The sequence below is a fragment of the Pseudomicrostroma glucosiphilum genome, assembly GCF_003144135.1.
Source record: "Pseudomicrostroma glucosiphilum strain MCA 4718 unplaced genomic scaffold BCV69scaffold_6, whole genome shotgun sequence".
Lineage (NCBI taxonomy): Eukaryota > Fungi > Basidiomycota > Exobasidiomycetes > Microstromatales > Microstromataceae > Microstroma > Microstroma glucosiphilum.
The window spans coordinates 721,704-735,967 of record NW_020289918.1 but is presented as its reverse complement, the minus strand read 5'-3'; the positions used below and the strand labels follow the sequence as shown (position 1 = coordinate 735,967).

At 54.9% G+C, this 14,264-nt stretch overlaps 7 protein-coding genes across 7 annotated transcripts; 6 read left to right on the top strand and 1 right to left on the bottom strand.

The window, feature by feature from the left end:
• Window positions 1–244: 244 nt before the first annotated feature.
• BCV69DRAFT_298938 (hypothetical protein) lies at window positions 245–819 on the top strand (the record flags this gene model as incomplete). Its single annotated transcript, XM_025494278.1, has 3 exons — window positions 245–264; window positions 353–580; window positions 675–819. The coding sequence occupies 3 exons, from the start codon at window positions 245–247 to the stop codon at window positions 817–819; spliced, it is 393 nt and encodes a 130-aa protein (XP_025348321.1).
• Window positions 820–1,010: 191 nt separating this feature from the next.
• Window positions 1,011–2,107, top strand: BCV69DRAFT_188927 (hypothetical protein). The gene is made up of 2 exons (XM_025489600.1): window positions 1,011–1,431; window positions 1,535–2,107. Exons 1-2 carry the CDS (start codon window positions 1,202–1,204, stop codon window positions 1,956–1,958), a joined length of 654 nt encoding a protein of 217 aa, XP_025348320.1. The 5' UTR covers window positions 1,011–1,201; the 3' UTR covers window positions 1,959–2,107.
• Window positions 2,108–2,730: 623 nt separating this feature from the next.
• Window positions 2,731–5,182, top strand: BCV69DRAFT_312413 (hypothetical protein; the record flags this gene model as incomplete). The annotated part of the gene is made up of 3 exons (XM_025494924.1): window positions 2,731–2,877; window positions 2,973–3,530; window positions 4,408–5,182. Exons 1-3 carry the CDS (start codon window positions 2,768–2,770, stop codon window positions 5,180–5,182), a joined length of 1,443 nt encoding a protein of 480 aa, XP_025348319.1. The 5' UTR covers window positions 2,731–2,767.
• A 1,738-nt stretch (window positions 5,183–6,920) lies between these two features.
• On the top strand, window positions 6,921–7,428 carry BCV69DRAFT_282655 (hypothetical protein). The gene is made up of 2 exons (XM_025492431.1): window positions 6,921–7,140; window positions 7,219–7,428. The coding sequence occupies exon 2, from the start codon at window positions 7,248–7,250 to the stop codon at window positions 7,407–7,409; it is 162 nt and encodes a 53-aa protein (XP_025348318.1). The 5' UTR covers window positions 6,921–7,140; window positions 7,219–7,247; the 3' UTR covers window positions 7,410–7,428.
• A 595-nt stretch (window positions 7,429–8,023) lies between these two features.
• On the top strand, window positions 8,024–8,548 carry BCV69DRAFT_298935 (hypothetical protein; the record flags this gene model as incomplete). The annotated part of the gene is made up of 3 exons (XM_025494277.1): window positions 8,024–8,108; window positions 8,201–8,291; window positions 8,413–8,548. The coding sequence occupies 3 exons, from the start codon at window positions 8,024–8,026 to the stop codon at window positions 8,546–8,548; spliced, it is 312 nt and encodes a 103-aa protein (XP_025348317.1).
• A 218-nt stretch (window positions 8,549–8,766) lies between these two features.
• On the top strand, window positions 8,767–9,339 carry BCV69DRAFT_298934 (hypothetical protein; the record flags this gene model as incomplete). The annotated part of the gene is made up of 2 exons (XM_025494276.1): window positions 8,767–9,110; window positions 9,192–9,339. 2 exons carry the CDS (start codon window positions 8,767–8,769, stop codon window positions 9,337–9,339), a joined length of 492 nt encoding a protein of 163 aa, XP_025348316.1.
• A 2,105-nt stretch (window positions 9,340–11,444) lies between these two features.
• On the bottom strand, window positions 11,445–12,121 carry BCV69DRAFT_312410 (hypothetical protein; the record flags this gene model as incomplete). The annotated part of the gene is made up of 4 exons (XM_025494923.1): window positions 12,087–12,121; window positions 11,914–12,003; window positions 11,603–11,820; window positions 11,445–11,526 (listed from the first exon to the last, which is right to left on the bottom strand). The coding sequence occupies exons 1-4, from the start codon at window positions 12,105–12,107 to the stop codon at window positions 11,445–11,447; spliced, it is 411 nt and encodes a 136-aa protein (XP_025348315.1). The 5' UTR covers window positions 12,108–12,121.
• Window positions 12,122–14,264: the final 2,143 nt, after the last annotated feature.

Sequence of the window (14,264 nt, the reverse complement as noted above, 5' to 3'; positions counted from 1 at the left end):
CAAGCACAGGACTCCCAACAGGATGCAGCAGGCCCGGAGAGAGCGGAGGCCAGGGAAGGAGAAGGGGCATGAGGAAGAAGCAGGGGGAGAGGCAAGCGGACGGGCTCCACAGGGCAGCAAGGCGGTCCGAAGCAGGGAGCTACACGAAAGAGGAAAGGTGTAGGCAACAAGGAGATCGGAACGGCAGCTTACCATGCGAATCGTAAGCGTAACGCCAAGACGATCAAGAAGGATAAGTGAGGCGATGGAGATGGTGCACGCTGTGTGAGTCTTGGCCCCCAGTATCATGATGGAGTGCTCGATCGCCTGCAACTGACTCAAGCTGCTTTCTCTCGACTCTCCGCCTCTTCAGGACTTCTGATCGCCCCAAAGAAGCACACAAGTCTGGGCAAATCTCTTCAGCGGTCTCTGCGTCTCATGTACCGGTCCACCTTGCTGCCATCCCGCCTCTTATAGCGGATCAACCCTATCAATTTGAGGCCGTATTGAAAGAATACAGAGGCACTCTTTCCGAGGTAGAGGCAAGGCGCAAAGAAGCTCAGGCAACGCTGGCAATGCTGTCTTCCCCCGGTCCCGATAGGTGAGTCCAGGGTGCAGTGGGGTCCTCTCCGATCGGGTCAGTCCTTGCAGTGCTACGATACTGATCCAGAATCTACTTTGCCCTTCCTCTCCAGTCTGTTGGTCCACCAGGAGCCTCATACGCCCCCATCCGCTCAGCATCACGAGCATGAGACGCCTCGAGCGCCTCTTGCCGCCATCCAACGGGAGTTTGCGGCCTTACGACTGGAAGAAAAGAACCTTCTGAAGCACACCCCTTGACCATGTTCGACTGTGAGTGAAGTGACAGTGATCGACTCAAAGGGGTCAAGGCAGCTTTTCATACCCTCAGCTCGGTGTCACTGGCGCTTTCCTGTCTTCTGAGTATCACTTGCGCTCCTTCCCTCTGCAGTCTTTAGGTTGATAAGTGGAATTCTGCAGTCTTTGGGTGGATGTGTGGGATTCATCAGAGGGGCGATCAAGCAGGGACAGGCTCCCGCGCCGAGCTGTCATCCTGGATGAGAGCAACTGCCGTCGCGCTCGCCTACTTTCAAGCGCACGCTGGCTTGGAAGATCGTGGCTTCTCCTCTCCTCCTTCTTTCTTCCTACTCCTCCTTTCCCCATACTCTTTCTCTTGGCCAGACAAACGCATACGTCCACTACAATGTCCTCCCCTGGCTCTCTCCCTGAGCTCTCTCCACCACCTTCCCCTTTTCCCATCTCTGCTGAATCACCACCATCCATGCCCTCCCCTTCACTTGAGGGCACCATGGCAGAGTTGCTTCGAATCAGGGCCAGGTTGGCCGCCTACGCACGCTCGCGCTCGGAGGAAGCTGCTACATCGACACTCCCGCCTCCTCAAAGGAGCCATCGTTCTGTCTCCGGCCCAATCGCGTGAGTCATTGAAGTTGCGATGCTTCTGGCTGGATGAACATAAGTCATTCCGTCCGTTGCTAGAGAGCCGACATTGAGGTTTTGTCTTGCACTTTCACTCTAGCACAACTCAGTCTCAGGAAACATCAATCCCGAGCTCTCCTCTCTCCCGCCTTGAACAAGGCCTGGAAGTAGCAAGACCAGAGGAGCAGGCACAAGACGCACACGGAGCCCGAAGGGAAGGAGAAGCAAGAGAGGTACCTCGAAGAGCTGCAGCAGGTACTGGATCTCGACGACCTAGAAATCAAGGACCTGAAGATGAAGAAGCTGACTATCACCACCCTGGATATCAAGGGGCAGATGTACGAGCAGGAGGACCAAGAGGCGGAAGGGGCCGACAGCAAGGAAGAGGAGAACCCCGAACAGCCCGGAGGGGGAGACGATCAGCAGGAGAAACAAATGGGGCCAGACCTAATCGCGGACAACCGAGTCTGGCAGATGCTCAGTTTGCGTTTTACAGGCGAAGAATGCGGAGGAGGTGGGGTTGATGGTTCTTTCGAGAGCATTGAAAACAGCCTTCGATCAGCGTCAAAAGAAGGACAACACCAGGTCAAAGCTCTTCCAACTTCTTTACATCTATGTCGACCACCCCTTCCCCGAGAGGAAGTACTCTAGAAGTCAGGCTGCTTCCACGCCTCGTGCTGGATTTCAGCCGGCTGAATCGTCCGTTGTCGCATCATAGTCGGCCGCGACTTCTGCTCTTTGGCGTCAGAAAGTAGCTTTTCGACAAGGCCGCTCAGGGTGCTGTGTCTCTGTTTGTCTCTGGACTGTTTTCGCTATCATCAATGTCGTTTCAGGCGGCCACACTAGGATGTTGTGCACTGCGGAAGAGCGGAAATGAGACTTGTAATGCCTACTCTGGGTCTGCAACCCACGAGTCTCAGCAAATTGTCGTCAGGCTCCCTGCAATTCGTACACTTGTGTCGTCGAGTGCCTTCTTTGATAGAGGAAATCCAATCAAACTTCGCCGTATTGTTCCACAGTAAGGTAGTTCTTATTTCTCTCTTCTTAGACGGGCACTGTCCGCACATCTCAACGGTATCGAACCCGGTCTGTGGGATGTGATTGAGATGAGCGAGCCAGGTACATCCCTCAACGTGGAACACGTGACGTGCTGGTCTGCCAGCCATGGCTTCGTGCTGTCATGCCCGACTGCTGACGGGGCGCGGAGGCACCGCTTGCCTCTGCTGGCTACAAAAAGCGCTGACGTCCTCTTCCTCCCTCTTTCCCCTTCAGACACACAGTATACCATAACGATACCCAAATTTCTACAACACACACTCATCACCACTTCCAGATGTCGGAACCTATCGTTGATCTTGACTCGTCAATGGCAGGATCCCCCGCCTTCTCGACTGGGTCCCGAGAGGCTCATCAAAAGGAAGGCTCAGCTCCAAAATCTGGACGGTAAGTTGATGGGTACGTCCCAACGGAGAGCAGACTGGTCACTCCATGGGCGGATGAAGTAGATCTGACTCTGTCTTTCACACACCTCACACCAGTCCTACCCCCGACCCACAGTCCCCGTCACCTATCGGCAATCTGATGGAGGATTTGGAGGCCCTTGCACTTGGACAAAACCCTCCTCTTGGAGACAGCGGTGCCTCAGATCTCGGTGTCCTGGAGAGAGGCGTCAGCTCCTTGGACCTCAGAGCACGCGCGGACACAACCAAGGCTAATGCGACACCTCCGAATCCTCCTCTTGGAGACAGCGGTGCCTCATATCTCGGTGTCCTGGAGAGAGGCGTCAGCTCCTTGGACCTCAGAGAACGCGCGGACACAACCAAGGCTAATTCGACGCAAAGGCATGCAGAGGTGGCAGACCAAGGGGAGGCCAGAGGGAGTGAAGTCGGAGGTGAAAGGGAAGAGGAGAGGAGAGTAGAAAGAGAGAGGGTAGTCGAGGGAATGGGCGGGGCACGTGAGCGACAGGGGTCCAGAGGGCAGAGAGGCGGTCCGAAGGAGGGGCCTCGAAAAAGGAAGGGTGTAGGCAACAAGGAAATCGGAACGGCTGCTTACCATGCCAATCGTAAGCGTAAGGCCAGGAAGATCAAGAAGGAGAAGTGAAGAAGGAGAAGTGAAGACAGCAGGGGAATAGAGACAAATTCGAGCTTTGAGAGAATACTGTGGTGTGACTCTTCGACTGAAGCATCGACTGCACCCAACGCCTGCACGTCTGCGAGCTAGATTCGTTGCTGACACTTTATCATTCGGGTCACGGAGTGCTTTCTGTGGAAAAACCATTCAGACATCGCCGGATTGAGCCAGTCGTAAGGCGGAACCAAGCTTTCGCTCAAAGTGCTGGGGAGAGGCGGCGAGACCCACGCTCGCTACATGGAGGAAGCATGAGCTGTCTCATCATCCTTGTTTGCCCCCGTTCCGTTCCGGGAGCTCAGGAAGGGGTGGATTGGGGAGCAAGACGAGGAGTGAGTTGTTGGGCTCGACAGTGCGTGCATTGAGGTGCATTGCTTGGTCGAGAGATGAAAGCCATGGTCGCCGCGCTTGCTAGCGTCTGCCTGCCACTGCCCTCGACTTCCGACGCGGCCCGGAAGGACTCATTGACCCTGATCTGGCTACTATACTGGCAGCTTCAGCGTCCTGCTCTTCCTTCTCCACCCTCCCGACTACCACCCACCGAGATTGACCATGTCCGACCCCGATCGCTCCAACGCATCTCCACCCGACTCTTTTGTTGCCTGCCTAGATGCACTCTGCCGGGCGGAACAAGCCTGCCGCCCACTGCTTGTATTGCTATCAAGGCTATCGCTTCACAATGAGTACCGTCTCGTCATTCAGCAAGAAATCGAGCAACCAATCCTTCCTCCGCTCCCTCCTCAGTAAGTGACTGGCCTCTCCATACCTTCAGAACAGACCAAAAGTGTCGAGGCCTTGATCCTGAGGCTGACGCTGACATGACGCCCACTATGCTCTTCCCAATAGGACGCCATACATTCGAAGAAAGTGGGAGAGAACCCGAGCCGAAGGTGCACCCATTATCGCCCGAGCAGCAGCAGCAGCAGCACAAGTGGCAGCACAAGTAGCAGTGGTAGCCGCCAGCACAGCAGAAATACAAGCCGGTGAAGCAAGATCAGCAGCAATTTCAGGAGAACCCGCAAGAGCGGATGCGGCGGCCCGAGCAGCACGAGTAGCATATGGAATGGTTCTCGGAGCAAGAGCGACAGTGGCAGTACTGGCATCCACAGCAAGGGCAGAGGCGGACGAAGCACAAGCAGCAGGCGAAGCAGGAGACGCAACAGCCGATACCAAAGCGGACGTACAAGATGTGCTCCAATCAGCTGAAGATGCAGATGATGAAGAGGCAATAGCTTTGGGACAAGTAGCGGCAGCAGCAGCGTCAGCCGCATCGGCAACAACAGCCGCAAGTACCGCGGCCGCCGCTGCAGAAGCTCAAGCAGCAGTAGAGCTTCAACGAGGAAAAGCCAGACAACATGCAGAAGAAAGAGGAGATGAACGGCTCAAGGAAAAAGCAATGGACACATGGAGACCGAAGCAGGGGGCTCAGGAGGAAGTGGAGGGAAAGAAGAGGGAAGGGGTGGACGAGGAACGGGTGGACGAGGGACGGGTGGACGAGGGACGGGTGGACGAGGGACGGGTGGACGAGGAAAGGGTGGAAGAGGAACGGGTGAACGAGGAACGGGTGGACGAGGGAGGGGCAATATCTGTGGCCAAGACCGACTCTCCGCCGGTCATTTAGGGTTCATTGTAAGGCAACGGGAGAATAAGAAGAAGGAATGACGTCGGGGCAAAGACAAAGGCGAATCTCCCGACTCTAGAGACAGAGGTAGAACGAGCGGTCGAAGGAAGGTTCCAATGATTTATTAGTCTCTCAGCTCAGACGCCATCATCCTTGAAATTGATTGCTTCGTCTCTTGGATGTCTAGGGTGGCAACGTAAGTGACGTCGGTAGAATGAGCGATAAGTATGGCAATCGCTGCCCTGAGCTTTGTAGGGGCAATGGCAAGCTGCAGAACACAAGCCGATCGAGACAGACGATGTCAACGCATAGAGACAGCGTCAAAGCTTTGAGTTTCGAAGACAGAGTGAGAACATGCAATATCTCCGCTCTTGCTACGCTGGAGAGAGCCGTCGGTGCGTTGAGCCTGCGAAGGGAAGAAGCTATACAAGCACAGGATTCCCAACAGGATGCAACAGGCCCAGAGAGAGCGGACGCGAGGGAAGGAGAAGAGAAAAAACAGGAAGGGGCAAGGGAAGGAGAAGGGGCAAGAGAAGGAGAAGGGGCAGAAGGAAGTGGGAGAGGAGGCAGGCGGACGGGCTCTGGAGGGCAGCGAGGTGGTCCGAAGGAGGGAGCTCCGCAAAGGAGGAAGGGTGTGGGAAGCAAGGAGATCGGAACGGCAGCTTATCATGCAAAACGTAAGCGTAAGGCCAAGAAGATCAAGAAGGAGAAGTAAGGACATTATGGGAACAGGAGATTTTCTAGCCCTGAGAGCATACTATGTTTCGACTGTTCGACTGGAGCGAGGAACCATCGACTGCACTCGACATCTGCGAGCTAGTGCCGTTTCCGACACTTCTTGCGGTCTCATCATTTGGGTCACGGAGTGTCTCCGCTGACAAAAGAATTCAGATGCCCGCCAGGTTGAGCCATGGTAAGGGTGAGCCAAGATTTCGCTCAAGTGGTAGAAGGTGGCGGCCAGACCTTCCCTCGCCTGAAGAGAGAAATTGAGGTTGTCTCATTCTCCTTGTTTCCTCCCATTCCAAACTACCCTGGAGGTGTGACTTCGGTAGCGGCACGGAGTGCTCTACGATGCTCATCCTAGGCAAGCCCCTCTCGGCGTAAAGCACACACAACGAAATCGGGGAGTAACTCCAGCAGCAGCACCTCGACTGCAGCACAACAACGAGCAGGACGTGATACAGTAGAGGCGATACGACATCACAAAGCAAACTACAAGACAGGATTCAGGCGGCAGAGCTAGCATTAGCCGAACGACTGCAAGGGGCAGCAGCAGCAGGAATGTTGTATCTAGGAAGGGAAGGTGGAGAAAGAAGAGGAGCATGCGAGGTAGAGGAGCAGCGCGAAGCTCTGCGAGAAGGCGAACAAGGGCTATGACGAACGCTCAAATTTGGGGAAGCGGTCCGTTAGGCGGCGAGATGACGAGCGATGTCGAGGAGAGAGCTTCAACATAGAAAGTTCGACAGAGCGACTGTACAAGAGAAGCATCGGTTGTGCACCTGCCTTAGCAGGTCGTCCGTGCGCGCTCGTCCATTTCGGTCACTGCCTGTCTGATGTGATTCAAATGGTTCCACCGAGTGCGTCGTGGGGAAAGAATCACGGCTCTGAGCAACCGTCGTACAGGCAGACCGCTTTAGCGCGCGTCCGTGTCCGGCCCCTAGCAGAATACGGCGTGGTCTTGCTCACCCTGCTTGCTTTATCTCCAGACAGTCACGTCCATACCACACACCCGACATGCCCCCACCAGCCCAACTACGTCTCCCACCGCCACCTACATCCTCTCGCTATGCTGCCGCTTTGCATTTGACTGTCGAGCAAACCCTTCGACTTGACGCCATCTTGGCGGAATACAGAGGAAATCACCCGGAGGTACTGGCAAGACGTGGGGAGATCATAGCAGAGATAATGTACGCTCGGCTCGCGTTACTCGCACGCCTGGAACAAAGGCCTCTCCCAAAGTGAGTCATTGAGCTAGTCACACTAGGCTTCTTGATTCTGGGACTGACCTCGGAGACCATCAACGCTTTTTGCATTAGCCGCGACGAACAGGGACACAACAGAGGCGATGAAGTTATGGCAGCGCCAGGGCAAGAAGCAGCACGGGCAGGAGAAGCCGAGAGAGAGATCCAAATCGGAGCAGCGCAAGAGAGACAAGGAGCAGAAGTCCAACAGCGAGGAGCCAGAAGAGAGGTCGAAGCACGACGAGGAGAAGCCATACGACAAGTAGAAGGGCGACGAGAGGGAAGGGGAGACAGACGCCAGGCGGCGGCTCGAGTCAGCAGAGCTCATGAAGCATATTTAAGACGACGACGAAGGAGACGGGGGAGGGGGAACTGATCACTTCGACCGACAACAGCCAGAATATTCGCAGGGTGCCCCTCATACGAGGCTCAGACGCGGTACCAGCCATTCTACCAATCCATTTGCTTTGCCTTTGACGTACAGTCTTCCGAGTGGAGGCACGATTGACGTCTATACAAAGTCCGAGAAGGCTGGAAGTGACTGCGCTGAGAGTCGTAGGGGCAAAGGCAATCCCACCGCGCACAAACGGCTGACGTGGCGTGCAGTGCTCAGTCCCAGTCATGCTGGATAGCAAAGCTCACCTTCTCTCATTTTCGTACTCTTCTCGTCCTTTTTTCCTTTGTCATCCTCCTCCTCTTTGATCCTCTGCCTTCTTCCACTGCTGCCTCTAGATATCCCTTACTATACTGTACATCACAATAGTGGTCCGCCAAGCATACTTCTAGCAACTCCATCCTCATACATGGATCTTGCGGCTATCCCCCCTGCATTGACGTCGATGCTCTCATTGGCGCCGATGCTCATCTCCCTTCTCCAACGATGACCACTTTCCAGGAACAGACTCCAGTCAAGACTTCCAGAGATGTGCCTCGGATGTACAAGGGGGAAGTGCGACATCTGTTTAGTGAGTCGAGATCAAGAGGAGGGTACAGTTGCCCATAACGATTGTAGAGGCCTCAAACCCCTGAGATCCTACCGTTCGACACCACACCACAGTTCCGTCCAACATGTCCAACCAAGCATGTCTTCCTTTGCCCGGCAACGATCCTCCTACGGGAGAAGAGCATCGTGAGACATGGTGTCCCAAGTGAGTCAAAGACACAGCATCACCTTCGAAGAGACTGGAGTGCTCACTTCTTCGCTGCTCGGCCTGAGACTGACCCTGCCATTCCATTCGACGCACTTCCTTTCGTCTTGCGACTCCCCAGCGCCCCGCTCCCTGCCGAGACCTCAGCAAGCAATCCGGAGGAAAGCGTCAAGGGGGTGGCAAACAAAGCGATTGGCACGGCGGCATACTCTGCAAATCGCAAGCGAACAGCCAAGGGGATTAAGAAGCAGAAGTGAGGGGGAGAATGGTATGATACTGTAATACCAGGCAGATGGTGCACGTCGGGTGAGTGTTGGCCACGAATACCATGTCGGAGATGGACGGCTCTCTCGCCTGCAAGGAACTCAAGCTGCCACCTTCTCCGCTCCTTCTTTACCTCCCTTCGCTCCAAACAAGCTTATGAACACAGCACACACAGGCAACTCACTCATCAAGCACAGGCACATGAGCATCCATGTACGTCAAGCTCTTCGATTATCTCACCTTCCCACAGACCAGTCTGCTGTGGCCTACACTCTTTCCTTTACCGGCGATGAAGTCCATCAAGCGTATGCTGGCATACTATGGGGTCACTCTCTATGATTCCGAGGCAAGGCTTGACAAAGCTGCATGTCGGATGGCGTTTCAGACTGAGAAGGGACATAATGAACAGGTGCCTCTCGAGCGCGAGAAGCATAGAGAGGAACATACGAAAGAGATTGAGGAGCTCCGAGACGAGCGGGACGAGCTTCGGATGGGGCATCAAAGCGAGCAAAACACTGCTCGACTGGACGTCACAGCTGGGCCTGCACGCCAAAGGTCAGTCATCAACAGAGGGGGAGTATCACGGAGGGGGCTTCAGCACTCACAAGTCTCATGCACTGCCTTAATGCCTTCCAGGGATCAGGAAGCCTTCCAAGCGGAGGTGTTCCCTCAAGCAGCCGCCAGGGAAACAGCAGTAGAAGGCACTCAACAGCCTTTTCGCCCTACCTACCCTGTTCACGCCCGTTCGGGACCCCGGAAGAAGCCCTCTCGTCGCCGTCGATGAAAAGCTTGTGCAACGAGTCTGTCGCAGACTTCTGTTCTTTGATTGCGGTACCGCGATACTCCTCGTCCTCATGTCACGCCACCATCGCTTTTGCAAAGGTACTCCATTCAGCCATCCATACACGTCAGAATAGAAAGGACTAGACAAGCGAGACAGCCTTGCTAGGCCTGCGGATGTGTGTGGTAGTGTAGGCAGAGCAGATGGAGAGTATGCGATAAGGACTGAAATGGCGAAGTAGTGACATTGCTAGAGTAGAAATCGAGTTACGTGGTTCGCCTGGAGGGGGTGTCTCTGTTTAGCTGGCTCGTCTCAATCATGCTGCAAGCTGTCAGGTCTCTTTCGCAGTGTCTGTCAACATCCGAATCTCTCGATCACGCTTTCTTCGCTTCAGCTTAGCGAATCGAGCAGTCCATCTAATCGCAGCTCTCGTCTTGCCCCTTCGTCCATCTCTTTCTCCCCACCTGCTTTTGCTACCCCGCCCTTCGTCATCGACCTCCTTCTTCTGCTTCTGATTCTTCACCTACCGCACTGGTCGGGTGTTGACTTTGGTGCAGCTCGTGCCCATACCAAATGTCCTTCCTGTTGTGGTCGTTCTGCACCTCTTCGTAGACCCCCAGTTTCACCCACCTGCCTTGCTTTGTCCGCCGGTGTCACTGGTGGAGTTTCTCAGGCACCTACCTCACCTGCAGTGTAGCGACTAGACTTGCGCGTTGGATCGCGAACTCTCTATAGAGAGAGGAGAGGCCTGTTTTGCGAGACCCAGACAATGTTACTGTACTTTAAGAGAAAGGAACGTGAGAAAGCCTGACACGGAAGGCCTCAACGGAAGTGCATTCGCTGGCCCGCCTGCTATGGTTTGGCGTGATTGTCAGGCGGCCTCTGTCGCTCATTCACATCAGGTACAGTAGGCACACTGACATGAGGCTCCTACTGCAAATTCACTCCATGGCACGGCAGCAGTGATTCATATTGCGGCTCTGTGCCTTTTGATGTGAACTAGTAAGGTGCGCCGCAAGCGGGGCTGAGGGGCAAGAGGATCGCTGCCTTGGATGTCTGTGTACGCAGACTCGCGTCTGTCAGCTGCCGCGCTTGCAGGCCCGACGTGGCCAAGCAAGACCAGGTCACTCTCGCCTCGGCCTCAATAGACAGCCAGGGCAGCTTGACCACCCTTCTACCCCTTCTACTTCTTTCGATACAGCCAAGTCCCGTTCATCACTTACTACCGCACGATGCCTCCAACAAGAAGTCCCCGACCTTTACCACCCCCGCCAACCCCCTTCGACGTTCCCCAAGTCCTGCAACTAGTGCTCCCGGAGTCGCGTCGAAGAGCCGAACGTCTTCATAGGTGGAGAAGAGAACAACCCGTACGGCACAGAAGGGGTGTAGGCATTCAATCGTGGTACACGGTAAATTACGATGACTTCATGGACCAGACGTGAGTCAGCACAGTAGCAGTGCTAGTCTGTAGGTGCCGGTACCTATGAGACTAAGACCGCCCTTTTCGCTTTACACTAGATTCACATCTCGTCTGAGGGCTTCCGCGCTTCTCCCCCGTCCATTTCGCCCTCGACTACACCACGGCGTCCCAGTCGACGACATGAGCTCCTATCCCTTGCGTCACTTTGCGCAAGATGTACGACGAGACAGGCATCTCGTTGCCGGGTACCCACAGGAGCGAGCAGCAGTTTCACCAGGCAGGCAAAGGGAAAGAGGTGCAGGAGAAGCAGAGCGAGGTGACAGGGAGGAAGGAGGAAGGAGGGACGCAGTAGTCAGAGGAGGGGCGAGGGGAGGGGGCCGAAGGGGAAGGGGAAGGGGAAGAAGCAACGGTGCGGACACTGTTGCTCACCTGGCTTTCCGCAGGCGAGTGTGGCGTAGGAGGGGAGCTTGAAAAGAAGGCAATCAATGATTTGCCACTTCACCGAAGGCAGACTGATACGGCGCAAGTGAAGAGGTCAACAGCGATCATCCTGTCTCTGAAGCATAGAGCTATCATGATCCCAGCCAGAGTGGGAGTCCAGTCAGTGGTACCCTCTACTGTACGAAGTTCACTCTCTTGTTCTCACACTAGCTCAGACAAGAGATTCTGCATGCTCAAGGATAGTTATTCAAGTCTCGGTGCGACGAGGCCTCTTTCTACAGGGTGACTCGCCAGCGTCCGAGTGAGGCAAGGGCAGCGGCGAGAGATTTCTGAAAGGGCATACGAAGATGATGACTTTGTCAGCTTTGAATAGAGTAACTTCCCTTCCTTGCAAGTGCGACTGACTCTTCCTGAGCGCCAGGTGTCTGTGCTTCTTCGAGAGTCAAAGTTCTCCCCTCGAGAGCCTCAAGAGCTTCTTTGGCCTCGTCTCTTTCCGCTCGAAGCTGCTCATTCTCCAGGAAGAACTCTTCGTTCGCCTCGTGGAGCTCTTGGTTCTGTTGCTCAAGGTTGCGCTTTGCTGCCTGAAGAATCTCCTTTGCTTGGAGAACGTCGTCAAGCTCTTCCTGAAGTTACGCAATCTCGTTCTCGTGTCTGAGTTGAAGCCTCCTTCGTTCGGCTTGCGTTCGCTCCAAATCCTGGATGTGCAACTTGCTCACAGCGTACTTGTCCTTCAGAAGTGTGAGATCCTCCCGTAGTCGCAAAACATCATCACGAGGGTTGGGCTCTGCTCCTTTGACGCGGTCTGGCTGAGAGGAGTCGCAAGAGAGGCAGAGCGTCAACGACAGTGTACAGTAGCTCAAGCTCAGTGCGAGACAGTCATTAGACTCACCTGATTGGGTGTCGAAGTCATTCGAGAATCGAAACGGTGGACTGAGTGTGACAGATTGAGCGTATCGTTGGTTGTGAAGCAGGGGGCTGTCAGAGCCAGTAATCCGGAAGCCTGAAGGCGACTGCTTCAGCGGAAGTCGGAGAGCTGGCGCGTCAGACCATATGTCACCCGCCGACGCTTGTCGGATCGGAGCTGCACCCGAAGGGACATTGACTCTTGCACCCAGTCATCGAGCAAACTACACAGCGCATTTGCCTGCAGGTCGTTGCTCAAAGCGCCTTTGCCTCGCCAAGGAAGCTGTGTCGTCGTACTGTATGCTGAGCCTTCCCTCGAGCACTCTCTGTTACACCGTATTGCGAGTGTACTTCAGATCTTCGTCTTCATCGGGCTACTGTATTGTTTGCAAGGAGCAGCTCTCTTGCAAAGATTTGGCTTCGTCTGATGGCGTCTGATAGCTACTTGTGCAAAATGTGACTCCGCTGACGTCAAGGTATCTTCCAAAGTCCCGCAGGCTCGGCCGCATTCTTCCAGCACTTCATATCGAGACAAACACACTGAGGCTGTTCCGTAGTGGCAAAAGCGATACCGTGGTACATTGCTTGAATGGGTCCCGGGCAAGTGATGTGGGCCAGGGTTTCTACATCTGCTGCAAAAGTGCAACTTCGATGCTTGCTTACCCTCCTTCGATGACGCCACTTCAGTGCTGTATAGGTCTTCCGAACAAATCTGGATCGCAGTCACATCAGCTTGCGAGGCCGACTTCGTTGCCCTCTTAAGCTCCTGCACTGGAAAGCCAGAAGGGAGTAAGCTGGCACCACCTGTGCTTCTATCAAGGTCAAGTAGGCTCGCCGGAAGCACCTTGAGCATCTACAGGAAGCGACAGACACAGAGCACTCGAGCGATACGCGTGCAAGCAATAAAGAAAACAGAGAAGGACATATGATTGTGTTGCGGTGCAGTACAAAGTCGAGAACAAACGGTGGTGAAAGTACTGTGTTGCGAGAAGAGGCAACACATGTCAGCACAAAGTCACAGGAGCGACGAGACTGGCGAGGAGAACGATGGCAGAAGACCAAGCCGTGTGTAGGCATCAATTCCACTCAAGCTCGGCTAGCATCATCATCCTTAGCATCGCTTCTGAAGGGAGACCCAAGGTGGATAGGTTCATCCCGATAGTCACAAGGCTATAAGGTATGACATCATCAGCGCTGGGAGGAGACTTGAGGTGGCAAAGGCACCATCCCGAAGGTGACAAATCAAGGTGTGCTGCCATCAGCGCTGGAGTGAGACTCGAGGTGGCAGAGCCCCCATCCCGAAGGTGACAAGTCTTGAGGAGATGGCTCAGGTGTGATGGTAGTGGAGGAGACAAGGCACGACACAGCAGCAACGCCTGATGCACTTCGCTATACTCACTCTGTAGAGCGGGAGGGGCATGGTCTGAGGGCTTAGACAATATACAAGGCAAAGGCAAAATGGTCAGCCAAGGGCCAAGGGCGATTCGAAGGACCTTAGATCTAGGCGCGGGCGAGACCGACAGCTAGAAAAGTCAGAGCATCCGTGCTGGGAGGGAGATGGGGACGGGGCGAGCCCGATCCATGATCCCTACTAGAGATAAGGCCACCGGGCGTTGGGGAATGACAAGGAGCAGAGGTGAGGTGGCGCCACCTGCGCCGCACAAGCCCTTCACCGAATTGTTGACCACCAACAGCACTGGCTCCATTCTCGAGGCGGGGTCCTGCCAGACGCGCGCACACCTCAAAATGTCCACCAGCACCGGCGGACGACCTGAACCGAGATGTATATGGGGGTCGGACCCAAGCACGGTCCAGGAAGTCCCCCAATTCTGCCAACGCCGAAGGCTCAGTCCGAACAGCGGGTTGCAAGTCCGCCAGACTTCGCCACGGTGACCTTACCCCTAGTACCAGCGTGGAATCTTTTGCAAAAGTTTTAGGTGGGAAGGTGGGGTTCCATGGATGCAACGTAGTCCGACGACCAACTCACCTGCAGGGGTCGAGCCTTAAAGGGCACTTTGTCTCGGGTGGGGTTAGGGTTGATGCGGATGCTGGTGGATAGGTGCAGACAGGTGCAGGGAGGTGCAGGGAGGTGCAGTCAGTATTAGTGACAGAGCTTGGAGGTCGATGTTGATCGAGTGTACTCACCGTGAGAGCCGAAGGGGCC

Bases quoted from the DNA above. Each gene is read 5' to 3' on its own strand.
- BCV69DRAFT_188927 (XM_025489600.1), top strand. From the start codon at position 1,202: ATGTCCTCCCCTGGCTCTCTCCCTGAGCTCTCTCCACCACCTTCCCCT. The intron at 1,432-1,534 runs GTGAGTCATTGA...CTTTCACTCTAG, and splicing joins TCTGTCTCCGGCCCAATCGC to CACAACTCAGTCTCAGGAAA.
- BCV69DRAFT_282655 (XM_025492431.1), top strand. From the start codon at position 7,248: ATGAAGTTATGGCAGCGCCAGGGCAAGAAGCAGCACGGGCAGGAGAAG.